Below are 16644 nucleotides of genomic sequence, written 5' to 3' on the forward strand. Positions count from 1 at the left end.
TATTGGTTAAATAAAAATTCGAAGAAGCGACCGCTGCAAATTAGAGTTGTTGCCGGTCGAATTGTTGCATGCGAGGGAATTTATGTGGGCAAGTCAGGATGTTCAGTTTTGATCCTCTCTGATGAACTGAATTGCAGAAGAATGCGAAGAAGTTGAGGTGGAACTTTTTCTGAAGCCGTTTGTCAACTGTTTTTCATATTCACCCGTTTTCGCACTCGGCCCCAGAACAGAACGAATTTGATTATTTAAATATTAAATCCATTAAGCTGTAGCACTTTGCTTTGTGGTTCCTTCGAATTTCAATAACGCTAATCAGTGTCTGCATCGGTCTTGGAAACTGATCCCCCCGACACGTATCTGTCAATTTGCATTCCTTCACATATATTAGAACCAGTTTGTGACAAACCGAGTAAAATCTTCTGAAACGATTAGTGCCAAAACAGAATAACTAATTCCAACGTTTCTCTTTTTTCTTATCACTTTCCTCTTCTACGCAACGCAAACAGTTCATCGCCCGGTAGACATTAAGAACCGGCCCCGGATTCCGATCCCCGACGAGGACCCGTACAGCATCGCCGGAAACGGGGGCGGCAGCTCGGGCAGTTCCGGGTTCGGCGCGAGCGGCAGCGGAATGGTCGGATCCTCGCGGGACCACCTGATGGGCCAGGGTCAGGCCATCGGACAGCGGCGCAGCGAGAAACCACCGAAGCTACCTCCGCGGGACAATCTGTACGCGTCGCACGATGTTATGAAGGTGAGTGACTAAACTAGTCTAGCACAAGAAGGGGGTTTCAGCTTTTCGTAGCTAGTATGGCTGATTTGGTTTGATTGAGCTGATTGAGTGCAACTGACTAACCTTCATCGTCGGCTTGCATCAACTTGACCGTTTCATCTGGGTAAAACCACAAAAAAAAACTTGTCCGTGTGCATGGAAGTTGGCTTAATTCAGTGCAATTTTTAACTTTGAGATGCTATTCTATCAACATACAAAGCTCAAATAAGTAATGCGATATTTTCTGTGTAACGGTATCTATTAGCCTTTAAAAAAATATTGCAAAATAGTGGATATTATATATTATATTACTTCTTACTTCTTACTTCTTACTTCTTACTTCTTACTTCTTACTTCTTACTTCTTACTTCTTACTTCTTACTTCTTACTTCTTACTTCTCACTTCTTACTTCTTACTTCTTACTTCTTACTTCTTACTTCTTACTTCTTACTTCTTACTTCTTACTTCTTACTTCTTACTTCTTACTTCTTACTTCTTACTTCTTACTTCTTACTTCTTACTTCTTACTTCTTACTTCTTACTTCTTACTTCTTACTTCTTACTTCTTACTTCTTACTTCTTACTTCTTACTTCTTACTTCTTACTTCTTACTTCTTACTTCTTACTTCTTCTCATTTCTTGCTTCTCACTTCTTCTCATTTCTTGCTTCTCACTTCTTCTCATTTCTTGCTTCTCACTTCTTCTCATTTCTTGCTTCCCACTTCTTCTCATTTCTTGCTTCTCACGTCTTCGCATTTCTTGCTTCTCACTTCTTCTCATTTCTTGCTTCTCACTTCTTCTCATTTCTTGCTTCTCACTTCTTCTCATTTATTGCTTCTCACTTCTGATTTCTTGCTTCTAATTCTTACTTTAGAATTCTTCTCATTTGGCATTTCTCATTTCTCGTTTCTCAATTCCCATTTCTCATTACTCAATTTCTCATTTCTTACTTCTCCATTTTCCATTATCACTCTCTGACTTTTCAATTTCCCCTTTCTTACTTCTCATTTTTCAATTCTATTTACTTATTCATCACATATTACTTATTCGTCACTTTTCACTACTCACTACTTATTCCACATATGAACCTTCAACTCTCAATCGCGTCGAGAGCGTTTCCAATTACACCACCGGCCAGCGAAATTGAGAGTTGTGGATTCAAGTCCCACCTGGACAGTCAATTGTCTTTCACAGTTTGCATATCATTTTTCTTAGTTCTTTCAATGTTCATTCTTCACAAAAACACATTTAGTCTCTCATATGTGAAGTACAAAATAACTTGACCGCTATAAGTCGATATCAAAATGATAAAACTTACAATCAAAATGATAAACACTACTCTCTACTCTCTACTCTCTACTCTCTACTCTCTACTCTCTACTCTCTACTCTCTACTCTCTACTCTCTACTCTCTACTCTCTACTCTCTACTCTCTACTCTCTACTCTCTACTCTCTACTCTCCACTCTCTACTCTCTACTCTCTACTCTCTACTCTCTACTCTCTACTCTCTACTCTCTACTCTCTACTCTCTACTCTCTACTCTACTCTCTACTCTCTACTCTCTACTCTCTACTCTCTACTCTCTACTCTCTACTCTCTACTCTCTACTCTCTACTCTCTACTCTCTACTCTCTACTCTCTACTCTCTACTCTCTACTCTCTACTCTCTACTCTCTACTCTCTACTCTCTACTCTCTACTCTCTACTCTCTACTCTCTACTCTCTACTCTCTACTCTCTACTCTCTACTCTCTACTCTCTACTCTCTACTCTCTACTCTCTACTCTCTACTCTCTACTCTCTACTCTCTACTCTCTACTCTCTACTCTCTACTTTCTATTCTCTACTCTCTACTCTCTGCTTTCTATTCTCTACTCTCCATATTATACTCTCTACTCTTTACTTTTTCCTCTCTAATCTCTACTCTCTAATCTCTACTCTCCATATTATACTCTCTACTCTCTAATCTCTACTCTATACTCTATACTCTCTACTTTCTACTCACTACTCTCTACACTTTACTCTCTAATCTCTACTTTCTACTCTCTACTCTATACGCTCTACTCTATACTCTCTACACTCTACATTCTACTCTACTGTTTACATGCTACCCTTTACTCTGTTATCTCTACTCTTTACACTCTGCTCTTTACACTCTTCTCTGTATTCTCTACTCTGTAATTTCTACTCTCTACTCTATACTCTACTCTCTACACTCTACTTTCTATTCTACTGTTTACTCTCTACTGTTTACTCTGTAACCTCTACTCTACACTTTACTCTGTAATCTCTACTCTCTACTCCAAGCTCTCTACTCTCTACTCCGTGCTCTCTAGTCATTACTCTTGCTCTCAACTTACTCTATTACTCACTACTCACAACTCACTTCTCACCACTAACTACTCATGACTCACAACAAGCTATTCACGATTCACGGCTCACCACTAACTACTCACTTCTAAGGACTAGCTACTCACGACACATGACTCACTACTCACTCCTCAAGCCTACTCAGGACTCATTACTCACAACCCATGACTTACTTCTCATTATTCACTACTTATTACTTATTACTCACTACTCACTACACACTACTCGCTGCTCACTACTCACTACTCATTGCTCATTGCTTACTATTCTACTCACTACTCTATTCGACGCTATTCACTACTACTCAGTGCTCACTACTCACTGCTCACTACTCACTACTTACTACTCAAGACTCATGATTCACAGGACTAGCTACTCACGACTCACTACTCATGACTTCTGCAGTTCTCATTTGGCCATTGTAAATTATTTCCAAAATTTTTGTCACGCAATTTTTGTCGATTTTCAAAACTGGCTTGAAAAATCAGGGGACAAAAAAATAATTTGTGGGATTTTAGTCAATTTTTATTTTAAATCAATTGTCTGCGGAACTCGAAAAATGAGTATACGGAGTTTTAGGAACGAGACAGAAATGGAAGTTCAAACAATGAAAATTTCGAAATTCAGCAAAAAAAATTCGATTTGGTATTTCTTTTCGTAGATTTTTACATGTAAAATACGAACGTATATATAAAATGCAAAACTAGATCTGGTTTTCACGTTTAAACTTTAAGTAGAAATGCTTAAAACGCTTATTTTTCTGCTTTTTTAAAATTATCTCATTGTTTTTTTTTGGGCTCCCCTCCCCACCCCCTTCAGTTGCCCAACACCGGAAAGACCAAAACTTTATCAAATATTTGTAATGGCCTTATTCACACAAACAATGGTTAAAAGCCAGAACGACTCGTCTTCAGATCGCCGCAATATTATAAAAATTCGTGTTCATACATTTTTCCAGAATACACGAATAGAAATTGTCACGCACATCACATTCATTTAAGCTTATTAAAAATTCAAAAAAATCCAGCGATCCGGAAACGATGAAACGAGTCGGAGACGAAATTCTCAACTGTTGCACCATTCAGTAGATTTAAAAGCAAAAGTGTACCATTTTTTTCGCATGTTGTTTCTATGAGCTTAATAGAATTCATAAGTTAAGGGAAATGCTTAACTTAGGAATTAAGCTCATAGAAGCAACATGCGAAAAAAATGGTACAAAATAGTACTAAAATCTAAAATTATACCAAAATAACGTAGAAGTGAAACAAATATCACATAAGAATAGCATAAAAGACATTCAAGGAACGCAATAATAAATTAATGACATAAAACCGATACTTAGATGACAGAAAACTGCACACAAAATGGTACAGAAATAATAAAAAATAACATAAATTGATACAAGAAATGATAAAATCAAAACTAAGCAACAAAAAAAGGAAAAGCACAACCTGACTAACAACAATAAAACAACAACTGACACTAGAATGAGACAAAAAATGTTTGAAAATGATTTATACATGACATAAAAATAATATAAATAGAAAGAAGCAAAATTTCCTTTACATTTCCTTGTGCTAATATTTTCTCGTGATTTTGCCAAATTAGTACTAATCTGATGTCAAATTTGCCATGCCATCGAGAGGAAACTGAATTAAAGTAGACACATTTTAAACCAAATAGACATGGTATATGAATAAAATTAAGCCACTAAAAGACATCTAAAATACAGTAAACGATAAATCTAAAAACTTAAACCATCTTACACTAAGGAAAACTAAAAAGTTTGAACAAAATTAAAAAATATATATCATTGTGTTTTATTTCAATGGTATCAGTTTTTTGATACGTTTTGTATTCCAAATTGAATCCAGTTTTCCTTTAATTTTACTTCGTGTCTTGTTTATTTGTTTTTCTGCATTTTGTTTAATTTGGACCACAATGTCGGATGTAAGTTCGCTTAAATTTCGAGGAAACTATTTTTAGAGAACCTTGAATGTCTTAGATACGGAAACAACTTAAGCATTCATATTGACAGTCAACCGGGTGTAGCTTCATGTCGATTATAAAGTATATGATTTTTTTTACAAGAGCGCACCCATCAACCCCAAGTGACCACGCCTTACGATGCCACTCGATTCAAATTTCTGTATGTAAAATAACCACTTTAGCATATTCATCAATTCTAATTCAGTAATTTATCGCTAGTTCATTCCTAACTATCCCATCGCAATTGTTCGAAACATTAGCGCGAACTTCGGGCCCAGCGTGTCGAATCGTTAATTAATTCAAATGTTTTCCTTCTTCCGCAGCCCGATTACGATGACATCGAGGACGAGAATCGCGTCAAGCTGCCACGAGGAAAATCAGACAAAGGCAAAGATAATAAGAAATATGGTAAGTTAGGCGGTACCTATTCGTTTCACAGCACGTCTCCTCGCTCGTCTGTCTATCACTAAACTCCACCACAACTTAGACATTTTTAATTATGTACGCATCCGTTCAACGCGGATCGCTCATCGTCGTCGACACACCGAGCAGCGATCTCAAAAGTTGGCATGCTACCGGTATTATTCACCAAACGCCGTTATTATTCTAAGCGCCACATAGTAGGAACAACAAGGCTTTTCGACAGGGACACTTACAGACGATTAAATTCCACGGAACATAAATCTATTTTACGCTAAACCCCACAACACTCGAGCTCTCCGTTCGACGCCACGAAGGTCATTCGTCTTCGAATCCGTCGTCTATGAAGAAGTCTGCGACCGCAGTCTGAACCTCAGTAAGAACCTCAGCCCATTACGGTGCGCCCCCCAAAATGGGCAAACCAACCAAGGTCCCTTCTACTCCAGGCATACTGATTAAGAAAAAAAAACAAAAGGTCTGATACATATTTGTTAGGCTTATCTACTTGGCAGCATTGCATTACTGAGTGGGCTATTGAATGGGACGAAGAAAAAATCGTTGCCCAATGCGATTCAACAGCAAACGCATTCTTCGGCAAAATGGAGCGCATCGGAGGGATGATACATGTGGATGCGACCGGCCATCGTGGCAGGAGGTCCTCCAAACCTACCAGCGCAGCAAGCAGCGAGGGTCTGCTATCTAGTCGTTCCCATTTAATTAAATTTAGATTACATTTTTCTTCCGAGAGGGCAATTGTTTCACTCGCGATTATTCTCCTGGCAGACGACAAGCTGAGAGTATCAGCGATTTTAGTGTGTTTTTTGTTATTGCTTTTAACACTGAATGCCCCGTGGTTTAGCAACGCTAAAGACTAGATAGAGAACATAACAATAACATCCAGATAAGCAGGGTCCATTCAGCCTGCCGTAAGAATTTCCTTTCTTTTCACGCGCGGGCGCGCGGTGGTTATCAGTTCAATGGAAGGTTCGGCAAAACGGCCAAAGACAAACTGTGAAACTGGAGAAATATTTACTTCGATTGCAATTTTCGATAGCGACTGAATGCTGGCTGGCCGGCCGGCCGGCCGGTGTGTTGGCAGCTGTTGCCCGTTCCGGTGGGCGACCCCACCACTGACTGTAGATAAACTCTCTATTTTATTGTTGCACTTTTGGTTCAATTTTTAATCTAGCTGATCTACATTTCGCTAGAGTTTCGATTGAGTAGCAGCAGAAAAAAAAAACCCTGGAAAGGCAACCGCAAGAACTCGTGATGGAGTTGATCTGATTCTTCGGTTTGGGTTGCAATGATGGGGGTCAAAACGAATGCAACACACCTGGCAGCTTTTCCATTTTGTTGTTAAAGTATATTCACACAGCTTAAATTATTTCAAAAAACTTCAAATTGAATTGATTTTCCGATGGCGACTTACCGGACGTGTTGTTGCCGCCGCGTCGGATTTATACCAAATTAGACATTGACAATAAAAATCGCTACAACGGTGACAATAGTGTCTCTATTCAAACACTGCCATTCTGCAAGACTCGAAGGACTACTAATGTGAATGTCTAATTTTAATTAACATTCTTAAAAAAATTTATTATCAACATAACTTGGTATAATACATGTATGTAATTAAGGTTGTGAACATGATAGTCACAACACAGCCGAGAAATACATGCCCAAATGGTATGATTATGCTGTGCCATTAGACGGAATCGCAATGGTGTCATACATTATGCACTTCCAAAACCGCATGAAATCATTACCGGAGATTGCTTCCGACGGCGGCTACTGCAGAAGCACTTGGACGACAGCTATGGTCAGCAGAGTAATCTTGCATTGCAAAAAAAAACACCGCAGAACGGACATTAACACATAATAAAACTATCATTTATTGCCAATCTACCTAACGTTGTTATCCTGCTTGAATATTTTCAATAGTAATCTACTTCTGCTGAGATGGTGCTTTCAATAGAGAGGACAGCAAATACAGTTTTAATGGCTTTGGTTGTGTAAAGATAATAACTCGATGAAAATTAAACCTTTATTGAGCTGCGAGTTGAATACTTATATGTTTCATCCGTCCGTCCTTTCACAGAACGACACCGTTTCGGTGTCTCAAGGCGAAATAATGGATCTTTGTCTGCGCGTAAAAGCGCCTTTGAATGTTGTTGAGGATAAACTTAACCCTTCCCTTGGCGTTTTGTTGAAAAATAATTAGCTACAACAACATTTTATGAATATTGGGCTTGGTAATAATTATCCAAGCAGAAATTGTGAGAGCCGTCTACAATCATGACTTTTTGCCAAATTGTTCTGCTGATTAAACTATTTAATTAATCAGTGCCTAAAATGCAGTAACTTTTTACATTTTCTAATGGTTTTGATTTCATAGAAACTCCCTAGTTAATGTTCCCGACATTTACCTACCAACCTCCAACAAGCTTTAATAATTTTTTCAGTATCTGTGTCTGTCGTAAAAGTCACCAAGCAAAGGATCTACTACAAAAAGCCAGTTTTGGGAGAGAAATAGGTTGTAATTCTTTTCCAATCTTCACAGCCAGAGGCGAATGCCAAAATAGGCAGTCTCTATAAAAAAAAAAAACAAAAAAATAGAGAGAGGACTTCAAACGAAATTTGACATGCCTGTTGTTTCCGTAACTGGCCCAGAACTCGACGTCGTTGGTGTGATTGAAAACTCCCCTAAATTACTTATTCTGTGTTATTCAGCTGTTTGATAGGAAACACACAATTTTTAAAATAATCTAGACTCAAAATGATAGGAAGAACTGATTGATCAACATCAACAATAACACCAATAGCAAGAGTTAACTGATAATTCGAGGCACTATTCGAAGTTGATTACGCGTGATAAATTAACCAGAATATCTTTTGAACACAATCTCACACAATGAGATCATAATCACTTCTTGAAATCAACCATTTACCGACGCTATTGAAACCGTAAGACGGTCGAACACTGAGGTTAACCAATTGCGGTGTCTATCGGTGTCTCTTCGCTAAATAAAATTGCAATAAATGCCTAATAACTTACTTACTTTCATAACTCTTACATCTAACTCGGTTAATGGCCGTAATTCTTCTCGCTGACATTGGTCCCGTGGTTCACAGACCCCGTAGATACGTCGATCTACTTCCTTCAGCATGTAGTGCAACATGACCGTTAAGGGCCGTCAGGAGCATTAGTGTCCTGTAGAGTGCTAATTTGGTACTAATTTGCAAGTTATGGAACTGGCAATTTACAGCTTTAACTCGTCGTTTAACTTTTTCTTCCTTTTACGCGACTCTGTCGTGATCATTGGGTCAACTTTTCTTTTTTGAATAACGAGTAAATATATGATTTAATAAATGGTAAATTGGATAAGCTGAAGTATTTTCGATATATTTTCTTAGTTTGCCTTCGCATTTTCGGCGACAATCGGCTTATCGTATTTGGCCCGAATTTAGAAACCGTATCCACGCTTCTCGATCTTGAGCTGCCACTCTCCACTACTTCAAAAGTATTACCATCTATCACCACCGTAGTTCCAACACCCGATAGGTTTCCCACGGTCTCTACTAGCCACCAAGCCACCACCGAAGTATAGGTTTAGCAGTTTATGATAAATCCTATCCTCGCAGCTTCCTCCTTAAGAGGCGTATATGCCTCTTCCACACCGATAATATAGATGTCATTCGCGAATCCTACGAGCATGTGAGATTTCGTAACGATGGTACCGCTTCTCTGTACGCCTGCCCTTCGAATCGCACTTTGCTTGAAACCATCTGACATCACAAACGAGTCCGATGTCTCGCCCGCTATCCATCACGGTTAGCACGTATCAGCCGTCGGTCAGTTTTGTTGGAAAACCATGTTCAAGCATAATCCGCCACAGCTCATTTCGTTTAACTGGATCGTACACCGCCTTGCTACAAACAAATGGTGGTCTGCAAGTTGAATTCTCGGAAATTATCGAAGATTTGTCGCAAGGTGAACATTTGATCCGATTTGAACCGCGCTGGTATTCGCCAATAAATGTCTCCGACAACGGCTTCAATAATCTCTGAAACAGGATTCGGGACAGAATTTTGTATACAGAGTTGAGGAGAGTAATGCCCCACCCCTCATTCAAATCGGTGACCCTGTTTGTAAACAGGGCATATGAGACCTACCAACCAGTTCGTAGGTAGTCCCTCCTCAGTCCATACCCTTAGTATGTCCTGATGGATTGAACAATACAGCCGTTTGCTCCCGACTTTCAAAAGTTTGGCGTGGATACCGGACCTTAAATTTCGTACTACACTTTCCAACATAATGTTGACTAATAGAACTAAGAAGGATGTACTTCAGTACTTCAATGTCACAAAGTCGTTCGTATCAGCTTTATCTGTATCGTTGGAATAGCAGGTTCACTCAACTGTCACGACTCGTTTCGCTTGACTGTGTCTTACGCCGCCTCAAAATACACAAACAGTTGATGCGTCTGCAAGCAATGTTGCTATTCATCGATAAAAGTACTGATTCGATTCGAAACACACTCAAAGGTGATTCCATAACGTCAAATTCTCTGGCAATGCTTCTCTAGCTGGTTAAGTAGCTTGCCGTCCTAAGACAAAGCCTGATGAACAAAGTTTCTCCATGTAACTCGGTTGAGGGCTACCGCTCTCCAATTCCTCGAACACCGGGTACTCTCCGCCAGATCTCGCTCCACCTGGTCTAACCATCTTGCTCGCTGCGCTCCTGGTCGTTTTGTTCCTACCGGATTTAAGGCGAACACCATCTTTGCAGGGTAGTTGTCCGGCATCCTTGCAACATATCCTGCCCTTCCTATCCGTCCAGCTTTAGCCACCTTCTGGATACTGGGTTCGCCAGAAAGCTGTGCGAGTTCATGGTTCATCCTCTGCCTCCATACTCCGTTCTCCTGTACACCGCCGAAGATTGTTCTTAGCACTCGTCGTTCGAAAACTCCGATCACTCGCAGGTCCTCCTCGAGCATTGTCCATGTTTCATGCCCGTAGAGAACAACCGGTCTAATAAGCGTCTTGTACAGGGTGCACTTTGTACGGGGACTTAGTCTGCTCGACCGCAATTGCTTGTGGAGCCCATAGTAAGCACGAATTCCGCTGATAATACGCCTCCGAATCTCACGGCTGGTATCATTGTCCGCCGTTACCAGTGAGCCAAGGTACACTACCTCAAACTCATCGCCGTCGATCAGTATACTACTGCCCAACCGGTGTCGTTTGGCCTCGGTTCCGCTGGCCAGCATGTACTTTGTTTTAGACGTATTTAGCTTTAGCCCAATCTTTTCTGCTTCGCGCTTTAGTCTGGTGTACTGTTCAGTCACCACCACAGATGTTCTGCCGATAATATCCATGTCATCGACAAAGCAGACGAATTAACTAGATTAACTAGAAATTAAAATTAAAATTCTAAAATTAAAATTAAAATTAAAATTTGTTGAATGTCGTGCCCCGCGTGTTGATATCCGCTCGGTTCATAACACCTTGTAGCGCCATGTTGAGCAGCAGGCATGAAAGACCATCACCTTGACGAAGCCCACTTTGTGATTCGAATGAACTTGACAATCCATCCAAAATCCGAACACAGCACTGTGTACCATCCATCGTAGATTTAATCAGTTTGATGAGCTTCTTGGGGAAGCTGTTCTCGTCCATGATTTTCCATAGCTCTTTCCGGTCGATGGTATCATATGCGGCTTTGAAGTCAACGACTAAATGATGCGTGGGAACTCTGTATTCACGGCCCTTTTGAAGGATTTGCCGCAGTGTGAATATTTGATCCGTTATAGACCGACCTTCGACGAAGCCGGCTTGATAAATTCCCACAAATCTATTCGCAATTGGTGATAGACGGCGGAAAATGATTTGGGACAGCACTTTATAGGCGGCATTGAGAACGGTGATCGCTCGATAGTTCTCACAGTTCAACTTGTCGCCCTTTTTATAGATCGGGCAGATAACCCCATCTTTCCACTCCTCCGGTAGCTGTTCCGTATCCCAAATTCTAACAATTAGTTGGTGCAGAAAAACGGCCAGCTTTTCTGGTCCCATTTTAATAAGCTCCGCTCCGATGCCATCTTTTCCAGCTGACTTGTTGTTCTTTAGCTGCATGATGGCCTCCTTAACTTCGCCTATCGTTGGGGCTGGCACCTCTTCCCCGTTTGCTGCACCGTCGAAATCGCTTTCCCCGCCGCCATGGTTTTCCGCCTGGGCGCCGTTCAGGTGTTCGTCGAAGTGCTGCTTCCACCTATCGATCACCTCACGATCGTCCGTCAGAATACTGCCAGTCTTATCCCGACACATTTCGGCTCGCGGCACAAAGCCTTTGCGGGATCCGTTCAGTTTCTGGTAGAACTTCCGCGTTTCCTGAGAACGATGCAGCCGCTCCAACTCTGCATATTCCTGCTCTTCCAGGTAGCGCTTTTTCTCCCGAAAGATTTGGTTTCGCTGCATCTTCTTCTGTTTGTGTCTTTTCACGTTCTGTCGTGTGGCACTGCGCATCTTGGCCGCCCGCGCAGCGTTCTCCTCATCCATCACCCTCCTACATTCATCGTCAAACCAATCGTTCCGCTGATTCCGGGCCACATGCCCGATGGAGCTCTCCGTTACACTGCTGATGACTGTTTTGATAGTGTTGCAACAGTCCTCGAGAGGGGCTTCGTCCAGCTTGTCCTCTTCCGGCAGCGCAGCTTCGAGTGAATGCGCGTAGTTTGCGGCGACATCTGGCTGCTTCAGCCGCGCGAGATCTAACCGAGGCTGGCGTCGGTACCGAATGTTGTTCACAACGGAGAGTCTTGGGCGCATCTTAACCATCACTAGGTAGTGGTCCGAGTCAACGTTAGCGCTTCGATAGGATCTGACGTCGATAATGTCTGAGAAATGCCGACTGTCGATCAAAACGTGGTCGATCTGTGATTCTGTCTGATTTGGTGACCTCCAGGTGTACTTATGGTGGATTCTGTGCTGGAAAAAGGTACTACGTACGGCCATATTCTTGGAGGCGGCAAAGTCGATAAGTCTTAGGCCCATTTCATTGGTTCGCTGGTGTGCACTGAACCTTCCAATCACCGGTTTGTATTCCTCCTCCTGGCCGACCTGAGCATTGAAATCCCCGATGACGATCTTGATATCATGTTTTGGGCAGCGGTCGTATTCACTCTCCAACTGCGCGTAGAATTCATCCTTGTCGTCATCGGTACTTCTGAGGTGAGGGCTGTGCACGTTGATGATGCTTATGTTGAAGAATCGGCCCTTGATTCTCAACCTGCACATTCGAGGATTGATTGGCCACCACCCAATCACCCGTTTCCGCATCTCGCCCATCACTATGAAAGCTGTACCCAGCTCGTGTGTGTTGCCGCAGCTCTGGTAGATGGTATGTCCATCTCTGAACGTACGTACCGTTGAGCTCTTCCAGCACACCTCCTGCAGCGCTACGACGTCGAACTTGCGGCTCTTCAATACGTCGGAGAGCACTCGCGTGCTCCCTTGGAAGTTGAGAAATCGGCGGTTCCACGTCCCGAATTTCCAATCCATAGTCCTTTTTCGTCGCGTGGGTCTATTCCGATTGTTCCAGTAAGAATTTATTTGTTCTTTGTTCCGTGCTTTAGTATTTTTCGTGATGACGGCTTGCAAAGCCTGCCCAACCTCCTGTTTCGCCGGAGGGCCAACGAAGCTCGAAAGAGCCCTCCTTTCCTGTCAGCATACGACCTTGGCTTCCACCGGGGTTGGTTACCCGATCTCCACCAAAGTTGCTCGTATCCCGGCTGGTACCACGAGGAGGTAGGAATAGGAGTTGCTGAATAAGAGGCTATGGACCACTGTAGGGTCTATTTTATGCCTACACGTGCACAAGGCACCGACGGTACGCATTATTCAGCGGTTTATCAGCCTAGCTCTCTAGCTGAGCATTATTTAATGAGAGTGAGAGAAAAGCGAATTATCACTCACTATTTTTCGTTTGTATCACCCTTATAGATGAAATCATGATCACCCTAATAGTGGTAAAAGATGCGCCATATTTTATTAATAAATTCTCCAAAGACACCACCCTTGAAAAATTACGCTTTTTACCCAGTGGTTAATGTCCGTTTTTTTCTATTCTGGATCACTGTGCCATCGTGATGAACAGCTGGTTTATCTTGCCGCACCGACAGATGACCTGCCAAACCAAGAAATTTTTGGCAAAGTTATCCATTTTTTTCTTCCTGCCTACTCAGGAACAGCCAACCGTGATGTGGTAATGTAAAATTTGTGCCGCGGCAACTGCTTTGTGTTCGACGCTTGAGTCTCGTCGTCAATCACGATACTTTGCACGGCTGGCCTGGTGCGAGTTTTGGCTACCTTATTTTATTTGTCATTCCGGTTCGGTGCCTTGCGGACCTTGAAGACGTGGATGGAGGCCAACTCGATTTATCGTTTTTTGGACAGACCAAATGGAAGCATCAAGTTTCTTCTTCGCCACATCGCGATTCGAAAGTTTCGAACCCGGCCTTCACCAGCTCAGCTGGCTTCAGTCAACATTTCTTCGATTTTTACCCACAGGCGAAAGGGTTCCAAACTAACCAATGTGTCTCACTTTTTTCGAATACAGTCTTTAGCTGTCGAGCAACCAAGCCTACTCGTGCCGGTTTAAGGAGGGTTCGGGAATCCCAGATATCGCGGTTCCCAATCGTTTTCCATTAACCCCTACGTCATTTTTAGATCCGAAAAAATCACTGAAATGGTCATACTATTTTTGTTGTTCACAGTTTTGTGCCAAGTTTGCGAACTTTTCCAACAATCTTTTCCATAATTCCATAATTTTTACAGACTGTGGCCATGTCGCATGGTACTGGAATTATACCCATGATCTCTTCTGATGTTTCTGGGTCACGACTTTTTGAGATAGTCTAGTCAAATTTACAAACAAAATCAATTAAAAAATCAAAGAAAGAAACAGATTTTCAATAACTCTGGGCAGGCAGAATTGTACCACTTATGGATAACTGTTTTTTGAAATGCACTTCGGGTTTTATGTTAAATTCTAATAAATAATCAATATATATCTAATGCTCATGTATTATCTACAGACTAGAAATATTTTATTTAGTAACAACTTCTTGTAGTCCGTAGATAAATTCTCTCACGTACAAATTTTACGAGCTTGCCGGCTGATGTGACAGAACCAGTAAATAGTTTAATTGAGTCGTTGTTCTCGTTTTATCAGACGATGTGGCACCTACAAAAAAGTCACACCTATATTCGAGCAAAAGCATTGCCTATTTTTATGACCGTAAATTGAGACTAAATACAAATTTAATGGTCCCATGATAACGGTAGACCTATTACCACCAGTCCATCACAGATCACCTCATTCGTAGAGAATGCGTTATACAATTTCTATCAATCTAAAGTGCGCGTCAAGCTGCAGCAAGTAATGCCTGCCTAGCTGCTTAGTATTCATCAAGCACCTCGGGACATTGTACGATCGCCATCAAACAGCCAGCGTTCTCGTTGTCCACCCGCAACTGGATCTGCATACCAATGGGACTGCGGTGCTCATCCCAACGGGTTCAACATACCTTCTTTACTAGCTAACTTAACTAAGCAAACACGCATAAGTACTAATGGTCGGCTTTCCCCCCCTTCCCAACCACAGATGATCCCTACTATTGCGGACTGCGGGCCCGTGTGCCAAACTTCGTCAAATCGTCCAAATCGAAGGAGAACAACAACAACAGCAACGTCGCCAACAACAACAGCAACGCCAAGGAGAGTGCTGCCATCTCCAAGCGGCTGTCGGTGGCCCACCTGCAGCATCCGTCGTCGCTGCAGTCGCTGCACCAGTTGCACCAGCAGATGCATCCCCATCACAACCTGATGGCCGCCCATCAGCACCACCAGCAGCTGATGTGGCACGCCAGAAGCTACGAAAGCGGCATCGGTAAGCTAACGCTTAAGCTAAGAACAGCCAACTAAACTAATCTAAACTATTCGATAACGCATTAACCAGAACAACCTGCTTCAGCCTTCTCACCCCCGCACTTGAACTTAGACTTTCCATTCGCAGATACCGACGTGGTTGAGTCACCCTACAGTCACATGTACGGCCGGGTTCCGTTGCCGACGCGGGGATACATTCCGGCACCGCGTGCCATGTACATCGGTGAATGGGACTAAGCGGTGAAAGCGGACCGGAAGAGAGCCAACCGGTTCCGGTTTTTGGACCTTTGGACTCAATCGAGAGAAAAAAAAACAAAAGAAAAGTTTTTCTGCTCTTCTTCTATCTAAGCTTGCACAGTTTGCTCCCTTCCCCTACCAAGCGTTTTCTTGATTCTTTGCTAGTTTGTAAGTGAAATTACTAGTTTTGATTTTTAGTGTAAATAGTTATGATTGTGAAAGAGGTTCGTGTTGATCCGTAGGGAGGATACATTGTGGAGCGGACATCTTTGAGCTCACGGATTAAACTACGAACTAAACAACAACAGGAATGTAATCAAATATTAAACACTTGAACTTGGACAACGTTGACCCCATACTGCCATTTCATCCATTTTCATATGTTTTTTATGATGTTAACATTTCACTAGATGAGATACCCTGTTTGACTAAGACTTTTGGACTAGATTTTTTTTTTTTTTTTGATAAAGTTCAACGCAGCAGAAAAGTGGCGCGAGTGTAAATACTAAAAATTTATTTGAGGAAAAAAACACAAAATTGAAAAAATTGACTGCAGAAAATGGATAAAGCATAAACTTTTTTGTTTCAACAGCGATGATCGAACAAAAACTAACTTTTTATGTAAATAACCCTGCTGTTAAACTTTAGTTAGGTGAGAAGATGATGAATACATGATGATTGTTCAATCGAATTTTAAGAAGAACAATATATTTTACTATCATTTATCTAATGTATTTGCTGTAACCATGTACTGTACTCGTATGACTAAGTTTTAACTCTCGCTGCAAGTGTTTATCTATTTAGTTATAAGTCAGGGAAACCGACTCCGGCCAACCGGAACTAAGAATGTAAACCTACTTCCAATTCAAAGAAAAAAAACCTTGTAAAGAAAAGCGACATTTGGAA

General features: G+C 41.7%; 1 protein-coding gene across 1 annotated transcript in view; it reads left to right on the plus strand.

Annotated features, from left to right (window-relative positions):
• LOC128736686 (uncharacterized) overlaps positions 1–15738 on the plus strand; it is a 224327-nt gene extending 208589 nt beyond the window's left edge. The window contains exons 7-10 of the mRNA XM_053831174.1: positions 507–754; positions 5457–5541; positions 15218–15502; positions 15629–15738. Coding sequence (XP_053687149.1) covers positions 507–754; positions 5457–5541; positions 15218–15502; positions 15629–15738 — 728 coding nt within the window. The remainder of the gene's footprint in view (positions 1–506; positions 755–5456; positions 5542–15217; positions 15503–15628) is intronic.
• Positions 15739–16644: the final 906 nt, after the last annotated feature.

Source organism: Sabethes cyaneus, chromosome 2, assembly GCF_943734655.1.
Source record: "Sabethes cyaneus chromosome 2, idSabCyanKW18_F2, whole genome shotgun sequence".
In the NCBI taxonomy this organism is placed as follows: domain Eukaryota; kingdom Metazoa; phylum Arthropoda; class Insecta; order Diptera; family Culicidae; genus Sabethes; species Sabethes cyaneus.